At 47.1% G+C, this 17,877-nt stretch overlaps 1 protein-coding gene across 3 annotated transcripts in view; it reads left to right on the top strand.

The window, feature by feature from the left end:
- The window catches only part of NTRK2 (neurotrophic receptor tyrosine kinase 2), a 388,046-nt gene that overhangs the window by 302,093 nt on the left and 68,076 nt on the right, over positions 1-17,877 (top strand). For all 3 annotated transcript variants that reach the window (XM_065879081.1, XM_065879080.1, XM_065879079.1), the window contains 2 exons: positions 10,140-10,312; positions 16,723-16,957. In XM_065879081.1, coding sequence (XP_065735153.1) covers positions 10,140-10,312; positions 16,723-16,957 — 408 coding nt within the window. The remainder of the gene's footprint in view (positions 1-10,139; positions 10,313-16,722; positions 16,958-17,877) is intronic.

Raw genomic sequence — 17,877 nt, 5'->3', positions numbered from 1 at the left:
AGGAATCATATCTATAATCCAAGTCCCATGTTTTATAAATGGCAAATCCAAGACCCAGAGAAGTTGAGTGGCTTCCTCAAAGTGTAAGTTAAAGCGAGTCAGGGATTCTGCACAGGAAGACTTGGCGAGATGCGAAATGGTGACATCTGAGTTCAGCAGGCACTTTCTTTAGCATCTAATGAAGGCCTTTTGTTTTTCATGTTTCTGAATATTTGCTTGTCAGCAACAGAGGAAATGATGCAAGCGTTTTGGCAGAGTTGACTAATACACCCTGTGGCACGTTACCATGGGCCAGCCCAAAGTAGCATCCAGCACGCCGTGACCATGCCCGTGCCTGGAGGGCCCCAGCGCAGCCTCGGGGCCACACAGCTCCCACTCACCCATCAGCTCTCAGCTAGAGTTGCTCCTTCAAGGAGACTTCCCCTTGCTGCTCCCCCGTTGAGGTCAGAGCTCCCAGTTCCACGTATTAAGGCATCTGTACTTGTCCTTTACAGCATATGTCAAGGTTGTTAATTATACATGTATTCGTGGGTATATTTAGTCAATGACATGAGTGTCTGTCTTCTCCATTAGAGTGGCATATTCTTGAGGGTAGGAACCATGCCTTTTAGCACATTGCCTAATATGTAGTAGCAGGCAATAAATGCTTGTTGAATGGATGGATGGATGGATGGGTTATTGAAATAATAGCCTTTTGAAAAAGTAAATAATTGGCAGTTGGCATTTCTAGGTAAGAAATAATTTCATGAGATTATATATATATGATATAATCTAATGAGAAATCATTTTAGAAATGATTGAATCACTGTGCAGATATATAGAGCTATTATTGAAATTCTTTAGCTTAACTGATACATTTTGCCAATGAGGTCCAGGGAGGATAAATGACCTATCCAAAATTACATGGCTTGAATGAGATCACTTAATGTCAGACCTAGGACTAAAACTCCGACCTCCTCACCAGCCCCATGCCCACTGTGCACCACGTTTTCACGTACTGAATTCTACACATGCCCTAATAAACCAAACTGAGGAAATTCAACGTAGTACCACTTATCAAGTAATACAAAGGAGTGTGTAGTTATGCTTATTTGTGTGTAATGACGAGAGAGATTTTCATGTTTTCCTGGGTAGCAATGTAATTCAAGGCAATAGGTAGAAATAAGGAAAATGATTCCGGATGAGTGCTTTGGCCTCAGGAGGATACAAGCAAAATACCTTAATCAGTTTTGATAATAAGAGCAGTATAATATTCATTGAAAACCCAACTCAAGCTGGTTTAAGTAGAAAAGGGAATGTATTTCCCAAGCTACTGGAAGACCTTGCTGCTGGTGCTCTAGCTTCAGGCACTGAAAGATCTAGGGCATCAGCAATTCTCTCTCTCTCTCTCTCTCTCTCTCTCTCTCTCTCCATCTCCTGGCTCTGCTTTCTTCTCTGCTGACTGTATTCTCTGGCAGGTTCTCCCCACACTATGCTAAAGACTCGTCAGCAGTGGCTCTGGGCTTAGATGCGGCCATCCTAGCAACCCAAAAGAGAGCTCTTCTTTCCCAACAATTATGCAAAAGTCGAAGGGCCAACTCGTATTGGCTTGTCTTGAGTTGTTTCACCAGGCCCTCCAGACAAGGGAATAGAATGTTCTGGTTATCTAGGCCTGGGTCACATGCATATCCTTGCAAATGGAAGATGAGGTCAGCTCTAACCACACACGTGGACCAAATGTAAGGAGGCATTGGTTCTCTGAAAGAATATTAGAGATGCTAAACAAAAAGACAGGGGAAAGAGATCTGACAGGAAAAACTGAAAGATGAGTGACTCAAATAGGACCTGCAGGACCACTGGGCCTCACTGTGAATGAAGCAGCTGGGATCCAGAAGCTCACCAGGATCTGAGCTGGCCCTTAGGACGGTCCCTTTGTTATCCTCGCAGGAGGCACCAGGGCTCTCCTCCAGGCTTCCCTGCTGGTGTGGTGCAGCTGTCTCTCCCCTCCACTATTCCCTAGCATTGGGCTGCTGCCTCCTGCCCGCTGCTGCTCCCACGGTCTCTATTACTCACCTTCAGATTCCTTAAGAAGGAAATGCCATGCGACCAGTTACTCCAGTCAGTGTTCCTGCCGGGCAGCTGCCTGAGGTCCAAGCATCCAAGGTGGTCATGTGACACAGGCGAGGCCACTTATGGGCCAGAAGCAACTAGAGCCAGTTGTCTCAGAATATGTGTAAGGGCAGTAGAAGAGCTCGAAAAAGACAGCTTATCCTTCAGTTCTGGAACAGGGAAACAATTTGTAAATGAGAAAGAGCATCAAGAGTTCATCCATTCAAGTGCTTTCCCCAGGCAAGTTTATTTTTAAGGCAGATGGCTATTTTCTTTCTCCTCTCCTCCCTCCCTTCCTTCCCTCCTCCCTTCCTTCCTTCCCCCTCCCTCCCTTCCTTCCCTCCTTCCTTCCTCCCTCCCTCCCTCCCTCCCTTCCTTCCTCCCTCCCTTCCTCCCTCCCTTCCTTCCTCCCTTCCTCCCTCCCTTCCTTCCTCCCTTCCTCCCTCCCTCCCTTCCTTCCTCCCTCCTTCCCTTCCTTCCTCCCTCCCTCCCTCCTTCCTTCCTTCCTTCCTTCCTCCCTCCCTCCCTTCCTTCCTTCTTTCCTTCCTTCCTTCCTCCCTTCCTCCCCCCCTCCCTCCCCCCCTCCCTTCCTTCCTCCTCCCTCCCTTCCTTCCTTCCTTCCTCCCTCCCTCCCTCCCTCCCTTCCTTCCCTCCTTCCTTCCTCCCTCCCTTCCTTCCTCTCTCTCTCCCTTCCTTCCCTCCTTCCTTCCTCCCTCCCTCCCTCCTTCCCTTCCTTCCTCCCTCCCTCCCTCCTTCCCTTCCTTCCTCCCTCCCTCCCTCCTTCCTTCCTTCCTTCCTTCCTCCTCCCTCCCTTCCTTCCTCCCTCCCTTCCTTCCTTCCTTCTTTCCTTCCTTCCTTCCTTCCTCCCTTCCTTCCCCCCTCCCTCCCTCCCTTCCTTCCTTTCCTTCCTTCTTTTTATTTTCTACTGATAGTTGTCACATCAGTCCTCACATCTTGATTAACTGTGAAGCCTCTCAACCATTCCTTCCTCCTCCCATGTCCCCCTCCATTTCTCCATTTCAATTGGTGTGTGAAATCCCTGTTCCCACAAAATAGAAATCGATGATGACAAGGTTAGTGTATTTAAGAGAACATTGGTCAGTGTTGCCCTAAAAAAATTGATTGTATTCCTTAACAGAATATAATGTTGCAGAAAGTACTATCAATTCCATCTTTACAAGTTTCTGGGAACAGAAATGGTAGAACTTTTAACAGTGGCTTGTTAAAAGGCTTAATCATCTTTATGGTCCGGGCATTTCTTAATAGATTTCTATGTCCTTTAGTGGAAGTTCATTCTTCCCTGGCGCATGTATGAGTGCATGTGCTTGTGTGTGTGTGTGTGTGTGTGTACGTACACACCCACATGTGCTGTAGGATGGACAGTAACATTTTCCGTGTCAGAATCCCTCTTGTACTTGTCACGGCGGGCCCCCATTATTAAGTTTCTCCATCAATGTCCCTTTCCCAGTAACTTCAACTTTTAACCTTTGATGTGAGATCTGTTTTTTGTCTTGTTAATTTGTCCTGTGAACCCTTTTTTTCTGGCTTTTCTCCAACTTATCCACATCTTTTCAGAAATGCTGAAAACAAGCAGTGCGTTTCACTCTAATGAGGTCTCATCTGATACAAAACATATCTGGAGTATTCATTTCACTCCTCTGTATCTCTAGAACATGTACATTGTGATAGATGGGCTGCTTTTTAATTGACTTTAACATGACAGCAGAACTCGTAATCGAGTCATGGTCTACTGTGATCTACCAGCTCCTTTCTATCTAGTGGAATTGTCTCAGTCAATTGTATGCTAGTATATTTAAAGCCTGTAAATATCTTGCAGTTGTCCATGTCAGAGGCCAACTTCTGATTCACTCTTTTGAGTCAATATTTCTCTAAGATGACAGTTGCTATGAATTAGTTTCCCATCTTTCAAAGATTTAGCATTTGTAATATGCAACTTGATGTAATATACACGCACAAGCCATCAATTTTATCCCCCAAGTTATTGCAAGTATTTTAAAGTATATGAATTAGAAATTAACCTCATGTTTCCAATTGGATGGTTGGCTTGTTAGATTTGGAACCATGAGAGCACCATTGTGAAAATAAACATAGCAGCAGTCAACACCCTGGCTATGAATCTTGTATTTGATGCTGGCACTTGGTATAAAATTAAAGTCCTTGCAAAGGCCAGTTACATATGATTGGCTGGCCTTTGCCGTCAATCATATGTAAGTGCAAAGTTACACAGAGTGTTGGTTTCTACTACAGCGAGCACTATCTGAGTGTGTGTGTGATCATTACTGTTTTTATACAGTCATCTAATTAGCTTTTACATTTGTAGGAATGTTGGGGAGACAGCTACTACACTCTTCCTAGTTTCTAAGATTTTATTTCTATCAAGCTCTTTCTATCTCTGAATTTATTACAATATACTCCTCAAAAGTTCACTTTTGTAAGCATTGGTTAGAAGCTTCCTCTACTTTTCTTTAGAGAAGACCCTGTAAGTTAGAAGAATCACATAGCCTCGTGACTGTGGCTTACCCTAAGTACTTGAATAATCATTGCCTCTAAGGACCTTATAGGGAGGGTGTCTGCCTTAACTCTATTTCAGTTTAGCATTGTTTTCCAACATTCCCAAGAAGTAGGTTGGCCCATTAACAGCTTACTAAGGTGACTTTTATAGAACAGGTCTGTCCAATAGAAGTATAACGTGGACCACAAAAGCAAGCCACATTTCTGTTTTAAAATTTCCTAGTCTACATGTTAAAAAGTAAAAAGAAACAGATGAAACTCATTGTGTTGATGTGTTTTATTTAATTCAACCTATCTAAAATATCATCACTTCAATATACTATTAATCTAAAAATATTAATGAGGTATTTCATGCATACCAAGTTTTCAGAATCTGAAATCTGTATTTTACACACATCTCAGTTTGGACCGTATTTCAGATGATCACTAACCACACGTGGCTATTGGCTACCATATTGGACGGTGCAGGTCTAGAAATATCAGAAGAGTAAACAGTCTCCATTAGCAACAGATCTTGACCCAGAAGAGCTTAGGCATGTGGACAAACATTCTAATGCATCTTGGTTGCCTCGTAGGAGGGTTCACTCATTTCTGTCTCTGCTTTAAGCACAGTGGTGTGCATTGGGCATTGTGAGGTTTTGCCAGAATAATCTTTTCTTTTTTTTTCTCTTTCACCTTAACTCTGTTGCTATGCTCTCTAAAAAGTATAGGAGAAGAATATGACATCAGTATTTTAAAAAGGACACAATCTTCGTGTTACCTTGTGCCTCCAAAACCACCTAAACTTTGAAATGCACCATCATTTGTCATGGCTCACAACATCCAATCACACCAATGATTTCAAATAAGTGATCTTGCCTCCCCTACTGGCTTCCCATTAGCCTTAATATTCTGCAGAAGCATTTCAGACGAATGTTAAGCTTCCTTTTGTTTTTATTTTCTTACTTCTATTTTACTTTCACTAGTTTCTCAGTTCTGTGCTTGACTTTATGTCATGCTAATCCACTCTTCCAACTCTGACTCAGTGTGTACTCCAGACGGCAGCTCGCTGCAGCTCAGGATAAGACCTCTCCCTTGAGAATGTCTTCAGAAAGGATGGCATCTTTTAGAGTGTCAGGAAATTCACCAGGAATAAGAAGAAATGAAGCTACAAAGCAGGCACTAGGAATAAGAAAATAGCAATGCTCAGTGATGGGGCAAATATGCCTGTCAAAATGAAACTTCAGTGGAGGGGGTTGTCAGTGAGGGAAGCTGCCGCCTCATGTCCATTGCCAAGGGACACAATCAGCCATGGTGCTAAAACAGAGATGAATTCTATAAATAGGGTTGATAGCGGGATTTTTCCAGCTTCTGATTGCTGTCTGGCTGTGGTTCCACCCTTAGAAAAATTCTGTCCTTCGAGTGCCAAATTCAGAAGATGATTTTGCCCAACTCGTTACCGCCATATTTTCTGAATCTCTTAAAATAGAATTGGATTATAATTTAGAAAAAGAACTTGACATGTAAAAATGGATGGGCACATAGGATGAGGCCAGGTTTGTGAAATGCATTTGTCCCATGAATAGTGAAATCTCCTCTCTTAAATTAAAAAATGTTACTGAAGCACAGTTTTTAACGTTGCACTAAGAGCGGAGTCTCTTCCCATAGGATTTTGCTTTGAGGAAATGGAAATATGAAATGCTTGTTAAGTCTTTCAGTTTGGTGCCTCCCCAGTGAAAATCCTATCTTCTTTCCCACTATACCCCACTGTCTGACATCCCCCCACCTCTTTCTCTAACACGCACACACACAGACACACACAAAATTTAGCATTCTTGAATCAACACTACATAGCTGAAACTTGAGAAGAAAATTTACATGCAGAATTTGTCCGTGCTTTGTGAAAATGACCTGAAAGTTTCATTTGCCTTCTCCAACACACGGTTAAAGATGGACCAAGGCCATAGAAATAAGCTATCTCAGCGACTCAGAGAAGCTCCTGCATAAAAAGACTGGATCTCTGAGAAAACTCTGCAGGCTTCAAGGGATGTCAGGAGGGAACCAGTGGCAGACTCAGGGGCACTTTCATGCCTTGGGCTGGCCCCCTGCCTTATCCATGCACCTTCTGGCCTTCTTGGATCCTAGCATGAGCAAATTGAGTGCAACTTGGTTGGAGTTTCAAATTCAAATCTCCCAAATATCTGTCTGTACCAGGGAGCCTGGGAGGCATCTCAACTTAGTCTATCTCATCCAGTCCTCCCAGGGACCCTGTGAAGTAGATGATATTGTTACCCTCACCCTACAGAGGAGAAAACCAGAGTTCAGAGAGGTCCAGAGCAGAGCCAAAGTCTGTGTTCTTTCAGTCAAAGGCAGATCCTCACACTATGGCACCCAAAGGGGAGGAGTTCTAGCTTCTCATCAAAAGGTCCAGGTTTAAACCCTGGCTCATTGCACAAATAAATCTTGAATACCTGCCACGCGCCTGGTGCCGTGCCCAATGCCGGCAGTGTAGAGGTGGAAGGCACGGTCCCTGGGTCAAGAAGCTCACCATATACACCAGAGATAAGCAAATAAACATGCAGTGAGAATGTACTGTGGCTGGCAATATGATAGAGGTGGGTACGAGGTGTACCTGGAAGGGTCATCCAACCTAGCCTGGGAGGCCAGGCCGTGGGGATGTGACAATGATGAGGGGGTCAGCGAACGTTTCTCAAAAAGGTGATGGCCAAGCCCAGTCTTGGAGGACTGCTAGGTGTTAGCCAGGTGTATTCGTTCTTATGGCTGCTATAACAAACTACTACAAACTCAGTGGCCTAAACAACGCAAATTGTTTCTCTCACAGTTCTGGAGGCAGAAGTCTGAAATCGGTTTACTTAGTTAAAGTCAAGATGTCCTGGCTCCTTCTGGAGGGCCTAGGGTAGAATTTGTTTTCTTGCCTTTTCCAGCCTTTAGAGATGCCCACATTCCTTGGCTCATGGCCTCTTCTTCCTTCTTCAAAGCCAGCAGCACAGCATCTTCTCTCCTCTCTGACCTCTGCTTCTATCCTAATACCTTTCTCTTCCCCCTCCTGCCGGTGTCTTAGAAGGACCCTTGTTTATGATGACACTGGGGCCCACTCAAATAATCCAGGCTCATTTCCCCATATCAAGATCCTTAATCATATCTGCAAAGCCCGTCTTACTCCCTGGTGGCGCAGTGGTTAAGAATCTGCCTGCCAACGCAGGGGATGCGGGTTCGAGCCCTGGTCCGGGAAGATCCCACATGCCGAGGAGCAATTAAGCCCGTGTGCCATGGCTGCTGATCCTGCGCTCTAGAGCCTGTGAGCCACAACTACTGAAGCCTGTGTGCCTAGAACCCGTGCTCCACAGCAAGAGAAGCCACCGCAATGAGAAGCCCGCGCACCGCAACGAAGAGTAGCCCCCGCTCTCCACAACTGGAGAAAGCCTGCGCGCAGCAACAAAGACCCAACGTGGCCAATAAATAAATAAATTTATTAAAAAGTCCCTTTTGGGGCTTCCCTGGTGGCGCAGTGGTTGAGAGTCCGCCTGCCGATGCAGGGGACACGGGTTCGTGCCCCGGTCCGGGAAGATCTTACATGCCGCGGAGCGGCTGGGCCCGTGAGCCATGGCCGCTGAGCCTGCGCGTCCAGAGCCTGAGCTCCGCAACAGGAGAGGCCACAACAGTGAGAGGCCTGCGTACCGCAAAAAAAAAAAAAAAAAAAAAGTCCCTTTTGCCATATAAGGTAACATTCATAAGTTACAGGGATTAGGATGTGGATACCTTTGGGGCGGGGCATTATTCAACCTCCAACACCAGTGACCCTGACCAAGTCAGCATCCCAGGCAGAGGGATGAACACGGGCAGGGGCAGGGGGGCATGGCCCGTGTCATTTGGGCAGCTGCAGACATTTCAGAAGGTGGAAGTATAAGTTTCAAGACAGGCATGTCAAGAGATCAAGCTGTACAGAGATGCAGCGGAGCCGGTTCATTCAGGCGTTGTGTTTGGAGCTTGAATTATCATGGTGATGTATCACCCTATTTGCTCATGAATGTCTGAGGCCCCTGTCTGGGTCATTGTCTTCTTGATGCCACCGCAGCTCTGGTCAGTGACTGACACAGGACAGGAGCTCCGCATGTGTGCGTGGCACCCACAAATGCCAGCTGTGCCCTGCTGTGACACCGTGGTGGGTGAGCAGAGAGCTAGAGGCACCAGAGGCCAGCTGGCATGCTCCTGGGCATTGTCTTTGTGGCAGCATGACTGGCCTTCTTGAGCTCACTGGCAAGGGTGTTTCCTGAGCCAGCAGTGTGTGTGGGCACACGTTGGGGAAGGCTTTTTGGAGAGCTTACATAATAAAGACTGGCAAAGTGATCATTGTTGAAGCTGGAAGATGGGTACATGAGGGGTCATTATGATCTTCTCTCTACTGAATATTTCCATAATATAAAGCTTTACAAAGTTTATATGAGCAGAGGTGAGGTGTGCAGAGCAGCCTAGAAAGTACAACCAGCCCCCAAATGGGAGAGATGTCCGAGGTAGTAATTGGGACCAGGGTTAAAAAGGATGAAGGTGATAAAAAGTTAATGTCTGCACCTTGCACCCATCAGAATGGCCATCATCAGGAAGTCTACAAATAATAAATGCTGGAGAGGACGTGGAGAAAAGGGAACCCTTCACATTGTTGGTGGGAATGTAAACTGGTACAGCCGTTATGGAGAACAGTATGGAGGTTCCTTAAAAAACGAAAAATAGATTTACCGTATGATCCTGCAATCCCACTCCTAGGCATATATCTGGAAAAGAAGAAAACTCTAATTCTAAAAGACACATGCACTCCAGTGTTCACAGCAGCACTATTTACAATAACCAAGACATGGAAGCAACCTAAATGTCCATTGACAGATGAATGGGTAAAGAAGATGTGGTACGTATGTACAATGGAATATTACTCAGCCCTTTAAAAGGACGAAGTAATGCCATTCGCAGCAATATGGATGGACCTAGAGATTATCATACTAAGTGAAGCGAGAAAGACAAATATTTGTGGAATCTAAAAAATGATACAAATGAACTTATTTACAAAACAGAAATAGACTCACAGACATAGAGAACAGACTTATGGTTACCAAAGGGGAAATGGTGGGGGGGAATGGATAAATTGGGAACTTGGGTTTAACAGATAACAGATACACACTACTATATATAAAATAGATAAACAAGGACCTACTGTATAGCACAGGGAACTATATTCAATATCTTGTAAAAAGTTCATGTCTGTCACTTAATGAAAGAACATCTATGTAAATCCTTCCTAAACTAAACCTTTGCGTACCCAGAAGGAACTTTTCCTCAGTTATTCATACAAACATTATTTCCTCAGGAATTAGGCTAGTTTTTCAATCTTCTGGGTGATACATGAGATGAACGTCCTTCCCATCCAGGAACCTCAAAGCCCCCTAAAGGAATTCCTCTCAACGCAGCTTCCCTCTCACGCCCTCAGTCTAAGCTGTGTTGGTTCTCTCCCCTCTGCCCCTGGTCCCCAGACGCTGAAGGATGCCAGCGACAATGCACGCAAGGACTTCCACCGCGAGGCTGAGCTGCTAACCAACCTCCAGCACGAACACATCGTCAAGTTCTATGGCGTGTGCGTGGAGGGTGACCCGCTCATCATGGTCTTTGAGTACATGAAGCACGGGGACCTCAACAAGTTCCTCAGGTATGGGGGGCACCGGGGGCCACATGGGAGGTGGGCTCCAGACAGCCTGGGGGTGAGGAGAGGGGGCTTCCTGGGAAGGACCAAGGGGCCCTTGGACCTTTCTCTGGAACAGCCTGTCCTGGTGACAACATCAATGCCTACTACAGAGAAAGAACCTGAGGCCACTGCATTGCTCCTTTTCCTGAATCAACAAACTCTACATAATGTGATACTAAGGATTCCACTCCATTTCACCTGTGTTTATTGAGCGTTGCTTCATTAAATGGTACGTGACATGTGCATTTGAGATGGGCCCTAGGCTCTGTAGGAGTTTGCCAGGTGGATAAGGGAAGAATGTTATTCGGGCGAAGGGAACAGGAAGAGTTCAGGCACCCAGGTGTCACAGGGAAAGGTCTGGTCTGGTGAGAGTGGAGAGTCTGGAGATGCCAAACAACAACAAGAAACCAGGGCAAGGGGGGATGGAAAAGGGGGTAGGAGGGGTCACGGCTGGAAAGGTGAGCATTTGGACTTTACTCTGAGGACAGAAAGAAGAACCAGGAAGTCAGTCGGTCAGAGGATCGAGTGCAAAGAACAGAATCGAAAGAGCAAAACATCTAGGAGGAAGGAGGTAAAACGACATTGGACAGGACCATTGAAGACTGAGGATTGGGGCCCTTACTGAGTCCTGGAGGTCAGAAAAAGATGGTCAGCTTCGACACGAGGGGTTTTGTGACCAGCGGGGAAAACTGGAAGGCAGCAAAGCGAGGAAAGGGAAAATGTCGAGGATAAAAGGGAGTCGTTGGGTTGTTAAATAGCGTTGTAACTTGGATTTCTAGCATGGGCCTAATTGGGTTTTGGTTCAGCAGTGGGTTCTCAGGAAGTCCCTTCCTTGGGGTGATGGGTGCGGGGGCCCGCGAGGGGCCTCGGGATAGAGCAAGTGAGAGACGGTTTCGAGTGTGCATAACCGGGGGTGGGGTGCGCAGGTGGGCGGCGCTGCTTTGAAACAGTGAGGACAACGGTGCAAAGTAAAAGGGATCGCAGGGCAGCGTCTCTCGAGGAGATAGTAATGATCCGGGCAGCATGTTCAGCTGGAGTTGAATCTCAGCTCTGGCAAGTCTCTTAGCTGAATGACCTTGGGCAAGTCTCTTAGCTGTTGTGATGTTAATATTGAGCCAGCAGGGTAGGCAGGAGGGCTGAATTAGAATAAATAGAAAGCTCGTAGCATAGGAGCAAGTAGGAAGTTTTCAACAAGCAGAAGCTTGAATTCTGCTAGTAGTGATTTCTAGTTATACACCAGCTGAGAGAAATCAAAAGGAGGGCTGAGTTTGGTGAGAGAGACAGAGGAAGCTGGTGGTCACCCTGCTGGAGCCCATAGGGAGTGTTCTCATCCTGTATCTACCAGGGGAGAGAAGAAATGTGCTGATCCAGACCCTCCTTGGTGAAGGAGAACAAGCGATGCTTTCATGTGCATTAAGCAGAGGCACGATGGAAGCCGCACATTTATGATCTCGAACAATGGAAAGAGTAAGAGGTCCCAACAGTGAGGGCTGTGAGACCCGGGTTCTCCCTCCTATTCAGCATCAGATGCTTGGGTCCCTTGGGTGGGTCCCCAGCCACAGCACCTCAGCCACCAGAACTCTCAGGTGGGTCTGAGTTAGGTACTCTTAAAGTCACATCTGGCTCTAGCACACTGTTTTCTTTACAATATAACTAATCTTTGAAAGATTAGTATAATTTAGGAGAAATAAGAAAGATGTTCCTCACTGGCCTCAGTTTCCTCACCTGTAAAATGGGTGTGATAACACCCATTTCAAGGCCTAGTGTCAGGACTCTTGTGATGGCAGGTAATCAATAGATGTTGTCCCCACAACCCTTCTTCTCTGACACATTTTCCTCTTTATTTTGGCTGAGGCATCCATAATCCCGGGGAAGTGATGCCTTTTGCGTTACAGCAGCACCTAGACTGCTCTGTCCTCCTCTAGCTTCTACGGGCACTGAAGAGAGCTTTCCACAGAAATCGGCACCAGTAGCTTCATGCAGCCCCTGGAAGGTTCAGGAACTGTACAGTTTAAGGAATAAGTCAATTGCTGAGACAACAGTGGAAGGGTAAGAGAGTACTGCTGTGTTTAGAAATGTCATCCCATGGTTTGTACAGTCTGGATCATTTTGACCATCCCTAGCCTCGTGAATACATGTGCACGGGTGATAGGGGAGAGGATGATGGGAGCTTTTGCACATTATCTTGACAGATCTAATGGGAAAGGAAGAAAAGAAGCTGAATTTGGTTGAGGTCTGCTGCTTATAGAGCTAATTTCCTTTGTTCCCATGTTTTAGGATATGTCCCTAACTTAAAATGGTACTTTCCAAAAACTGTAGCATAATAAATTCAAATGTACTCACCTGGATGCAATTAAATGCCTCTGTGAGCTCAGACTCTGTGTGTGTGTGTGTGTGTGTGTGTGTGTGTGTGTGTGTGTGTGTGTTGATTCTTTCAGTTCCATCCCTTGCTCTCCTTCCTGCCTTCCAGAAGGAGCAGGCACCTAATTCTCCCTTGGCAGCTTGCACAGGGCATGGAACTGCTGAAAACCTCCTGTGCTCCATTTCAGAATCTGCTGAACTCTGGGAACAAGAGCTTTTCCATGCCAAGAATCAGGTTCTCAGGTCCAAGGATGTGCTGTGAACTAGTCTGTCCTCTCCTTCTGGAAGGGAAGCCAGCCCTTACACTGCCATGCATGTGTCCCCAAATGTCATTGGAACTGCCCTATAAAGACAGCTGTTTACAATTACCCTCCCACCCTTTTTATTCATCCAAAAGCCATACATTGAGAACCAACATGACCAGGCCCTATGCTAGGTTGACTGGGAGATGAGCAGTCAAACATTTTCCTTGCTTTCAAGGAGATGACAATTTGTCCCCTTAGAATTCTCCTGAATTCCCTTCCAATGAGGGGAAGATAGAGACAGCTTTTTTTTCCCCAAGAAATAACAGCTATTTATCAGGAATTCCCTGGTGGTCCAGTAGTTAGGTAGGATTCAGCGCTTTCACTGCCGGGGCCAGGTTTGATCCCTGGTCAGGGAACTAAGGTCCTGCAAGCTGCGTGGCAAGCTATTTATTTATTGAGCCTTTCTAAGCATCGTAAATGTTTTAAATGTATCAACATAGTAAGCTATTATTACCATCATTTCCATATTACAGTTGAAGAAAGTGAGTCAAGCAGCTAGTAAGTGACAGAGTTGAGATTCAAACCCATAGCCAGGGCTGCAAAACCCATAGTCTTAACCATGTCAGTACTTCCTCTTGAAGGCCATTAAAAGACCAGAAGGAAAGCAGTGTCCTGTAGAATTCTGGAGCCAGAGGAGTGTGGCTAAGTGCTGCCGTCCCCCTCATTGGGAGGCAACAGGCCCAACAAGGCAGGGTGGGCAGCCTCCCTCGTCAGAATCCCGCTGAAGCTACTACCTGCTCCCCGAGCCAGGGCACCGGTGGTGCTTTCCCCTCTTAAGGTGTGTTCTCCTGGAAGAGGTGAAATACGTTTTTATTTCCAAGAGCTGAGGGGTAACCTGTGGAGTGAAGCAAAGTGAAGCAAAGCAACATTGTTTATACTCCTCTTAACTTTTTTAGAAGACTTGCCTGCCCTGTTTTTACAGCAGGACTTTCTGCCCAAGCAAAGCATTCAAAGGCTTCTTCTATTAAAATGAGCCTTGTTCAAATACCCAGAAGCAAGCAGGAGCAACGGCTGGTTAAAAATGCAGGAGCCTGCCCCAACCCACAGGGAAGGAGGTGGAGTGCAGAGGGCCCTGGAGGGCACCAGCTCTCCGGTGCCGCAGAGTGGAAAGCTGGCAGATGGGGGCTTTACACAGAGGTGGCCTTTTGTGCTCGGCCTCTAACGTTTCCTCTTTCCTGGAGTCTTTGCAATAGACAGATTCTTAGAGGAGTCTGGATTTCTGGAGCTGAAATAAGGCTGTGAAAAATCAACAATTTATTTCACTCTTTGAACTAAATCTATGAAGATTTCATCCTGGCTTATATTCTCTGGGTGTTTCAGGATTTCCCACAATTTATGTGCATCCCTAGGTCCTTTTCCTGGTGTCTCCTATGATGAGTGAAAACACTGTCACTTTCCCCTGCCCCTTCAGTGCTAGGAAGGGTTGGGCTTCAGCGACCTTTAGTGAGGTGGGCGGGGCCGACCCTGAGAGCCCCATCACAGGCCAACCACAAAAAGAAATGCACGGATGATGACTTGTGTTTTCGTATCACCATCCATTTCTTTTTTTAAAGAAAACTTTGTTTGCAAAGCCTTTCTCTCCAGCTTTCCAATGAAAGTCTACAAAGCACCATACAAGCAGAGTCTCAAGTGTCCCCTGTCAGTGTCATATTATTAGGAAGGTGTAGTCAGTGTCTCCACTTTACAGAATGAGGAAACAGGCCCAGAGACGTTCTGGAGCCTACCTGAGCTCACGGCTAGCATGTTAGAAGGAGACCACATTCAGTTCTGATAACCCAGAGCCTTGGCCGCTGCAGTGTAAGACTTCTTACTCCAGAGGGAGATTCTGAGCTGGAGAGAGCCCGAAGCTTTTCCTGTATTCTCCTCCGTGTGACCATTGGCAGTCGGGGCTGTAGTTTGAATGGAGGTGAAATAAATGTGTCAGGACTTGCCTTGTACAGAAACAGGAATGGCTAAATCCAGATATTCAGAGATAAAAGGAACCTAAATGATCACCCAACATAATACCCCTATGGATTTTTGCCTAATGGGGAAATTACAGACTGGACAAGTTAAAAGTCTTCCCCAGATCATGGGGCTGGACACCGCGAGGACTGGGAGACTCCTCACCTCCTTGTCCAGTGCTTGCTCTCTGAAAATGCAAGAATGACTGATCTGGTGACAGCGTGTTTTGGGAACCACTGTGGCTGGAGCCATGACGGGAGGGTCTATGGGGCTGGTGGGTCGGAGGCGGGGCAAAACGAGCTGGATGTTCTTGGGTAATTCTGGCTCTCTTATTTTCAAATACTCATATAGCTCTGGACCCCCATAGGTGGGGTCACCCACTTTAAATTCTAACATTTAGAATCCTCTATGTTTGTTTTAAGTGCTTCCAACTGTCCTGAAGGAGATCTCCTCCCTTGTTTCCGTTTGGGAGACAGAAGCCCTTTGACTCCCGCCCTGGCACGTCCAACAGCAAAGGACACATTTACTCCTTGCCCTGCAGCACCCCTCAGGCCCTCAGGGGCAGTGGCTCCAGTCAGCTCACCAGGGTTCCGGGGTGGGGAATGCGGAAAGGGGGGTGGGAGCGGTTCACGATAGCGTCCTAAGACCGGGACCCTCCCCTCCCTGAAGCACATGCCAGTGTTAAGATGCCTTAAGTCGGGCTTCCCTGGTGGCGCAGTGGTTGAGAGTCCGCCTGCCGACGCAGGGGACACGGGTTCGTGCCCCGGTCCGGGAAGATCCCACATGCCGCGAAGCAGCTGGGCCCGTGAGCCATGGCCACTGAGCCTGCGCGTCCGGAGCCTGTGCTCTGCAACGGGAGAGGCCACAGCAGTGAGAGGCCTGCATACCGCAAAAAAAAAAAAAAAAAAAAAAAAAAAAGGTGCCTTAAGTTGTCACATAGCTGGGAAAAGGCTGGGTGTGTAAGACAGAAGATAAAGAAGGTATAAGACACCGTACTTCACAGCTCCTCCCTGCCCCCCACCATAGTGTGGGGAATAAGACTTGCCCCAGTAAAAGAATAAATGTGTTGTGATTCAAAAGGCTCTCCTATGTGGTGCCCAGGACATGTGTTGAGCTGGAGGTCAGGGGTAGGGGTGGGCCGAAGGAGATGGTATTTTTCACTGGGAATGAATGTCCGGGATGAGGATGCCCTGGGATTCTGCTGAGTCGGGCTTGGGGAGAACATGGGCAGCTTGAAGCCATGTTGGGCCACAGGGCAGGTGGAATAGGGGAGAGCAGAGCCGCACTCTGGAGGGAGTGAGGGCCCTCTGCTTCAGCATGTGGCTGGGAGGACAGAGTTGGAGCTCCTGCTGGGGTGCAGTGACCCCTCACTCCAGGAGAGCCAAACCCTTCCCCCAGTGTTTTATTTTGATTTGGGTTTTTTTGTTTGCTTGTTTTTTGCCTTGTCCACCCACTGCTTTTCAGGGTCTTGGGATCTAGCCAGTGCCTGATCCCAGCATAGTTCCAGAACCCTAAAATGTGAACCTGTCTGTGTGTCGAGGGGGACACTGTTCAGGCCCGCATGGCCCTGGAAATGCTAGACTTTCTGGGAAGTAAAGCCTAGGTGCTCTAGAGGCTTCAGAGATAAAACTGTGGGTGAAGCATCCTTCCCTCCTCTTTTGCTAAGTCAGGCAGCATCTTTCCACACCAGCAGCTGATGTGGGGCAAAGGGCCCCTCAAGGCAAAGAGCTGAGGCTCCAGCAAGGCCTTCTGTGTTCTCCCCAGGGCGCACGGACCTGATGCCGTGCTGATGGCCGAAGGCAACCCGCCAACGGAGCTGACGCAGTCACAGATGCTGCACATCGCCCAGCAGATCGCTGCGGGCATGGTCTACCTGGCGTCCCAGCACTTCGTGCACCGAGACCTGGCCACCCGAAACTGCCTGGTGGGCGAAAACCTCTTGGTGAAAATCGGGGACTTCGGCATGTCCCGGGACGTGTACAGCACTGACTACTACAGGGTGAGTAGCTGTACCGAAAAAGAGACCCCAGGGCCATCCTTCCCTGGGGCTCCCTCGTTGTATTAGTTTGCTAGGGCTGCCACAACAGAATACCACAGACTAAGTGGCTTACACAACAGAAATTGATTTTCTCACAGTTCTAGAGGCTAGAAGTCCAAGATCAAGGTGACGGCAGTGTTGGTTTCTTCTAAGGCTTCTCTCCTCAACTTACAGACAGTGCCTTCTCACTATGTACACCCTCACGTGGCCTTTTCTCTGTGCACGGGCATCCCTGGGGTCTCTCTGTGTGTCTAACTTTCCTCTTCTTATAAGGACACCAGTCAGACTGGATTAGAGCCCACCCTAACGGCCTCATTTTAGCTAAATCACCTCCTTAAAGGCCCTATCTCCAAATACAGCTGTGTTCTGGGATTCTAGGAGCTAAGCCTTCTACATATAAATTTGGGGGGGACACAGCTCAGCCCACAACACCATCCTGCTCTTTCCATGGCTCTCCAGAGCTGTGTGTGAGATCTCCAAGAGGAAAGTTCTCAACATGACAGTTCTGCCAGGGGAACCCTTGGAAAAATTCCAGGAGGCCATGAGGTTAAAGGATTTTGAGGTTTGGATTTGATTCTGTGAAACTATGCCAGGAGCCTTTGCTTGAGGCTTGATCTAAGGTGAACTGGTTCACATAAACGAAAGTACACTAAGACCCTGGAAGTTCCTACTCAGAACCATCTTGGCTGAAAGTGGATTGGCTGGTGGCCATCTTGATAAGAGGTTCTGTCCTACCGAGTCTGCCTGGGGTTCCACCATTTGAAACACTAACAGCTAGAGTTATAGACAAAAATTCAAATCCACTGATTACCTGGAGTTGGCATCCTTGGCATGTTAGATTTGTTAACTGACATCTCAGAACTTGGGTATGAAAGAAAAGG

The sequence above is a fragment of the Phocoena phocoena genome, chromosome 6, assembly GCF_963924675.1.
Source record: "Phocoena phocoena chromosome 6, mPhoPho1.1, whole genome shotgun sequence".
Taxonomy (NCBI): Eukaryota; Metazoa; Chordata; class Mammalia; order Artiodactyla; family Phocoenidae; genus Phocoena; species Phocoena phocoena.
The sequence above is the reverse complement of the archived record's forward strand: the minus strand, read 5'-3'. Positions and strand labels throughout refer to the sequence as shown.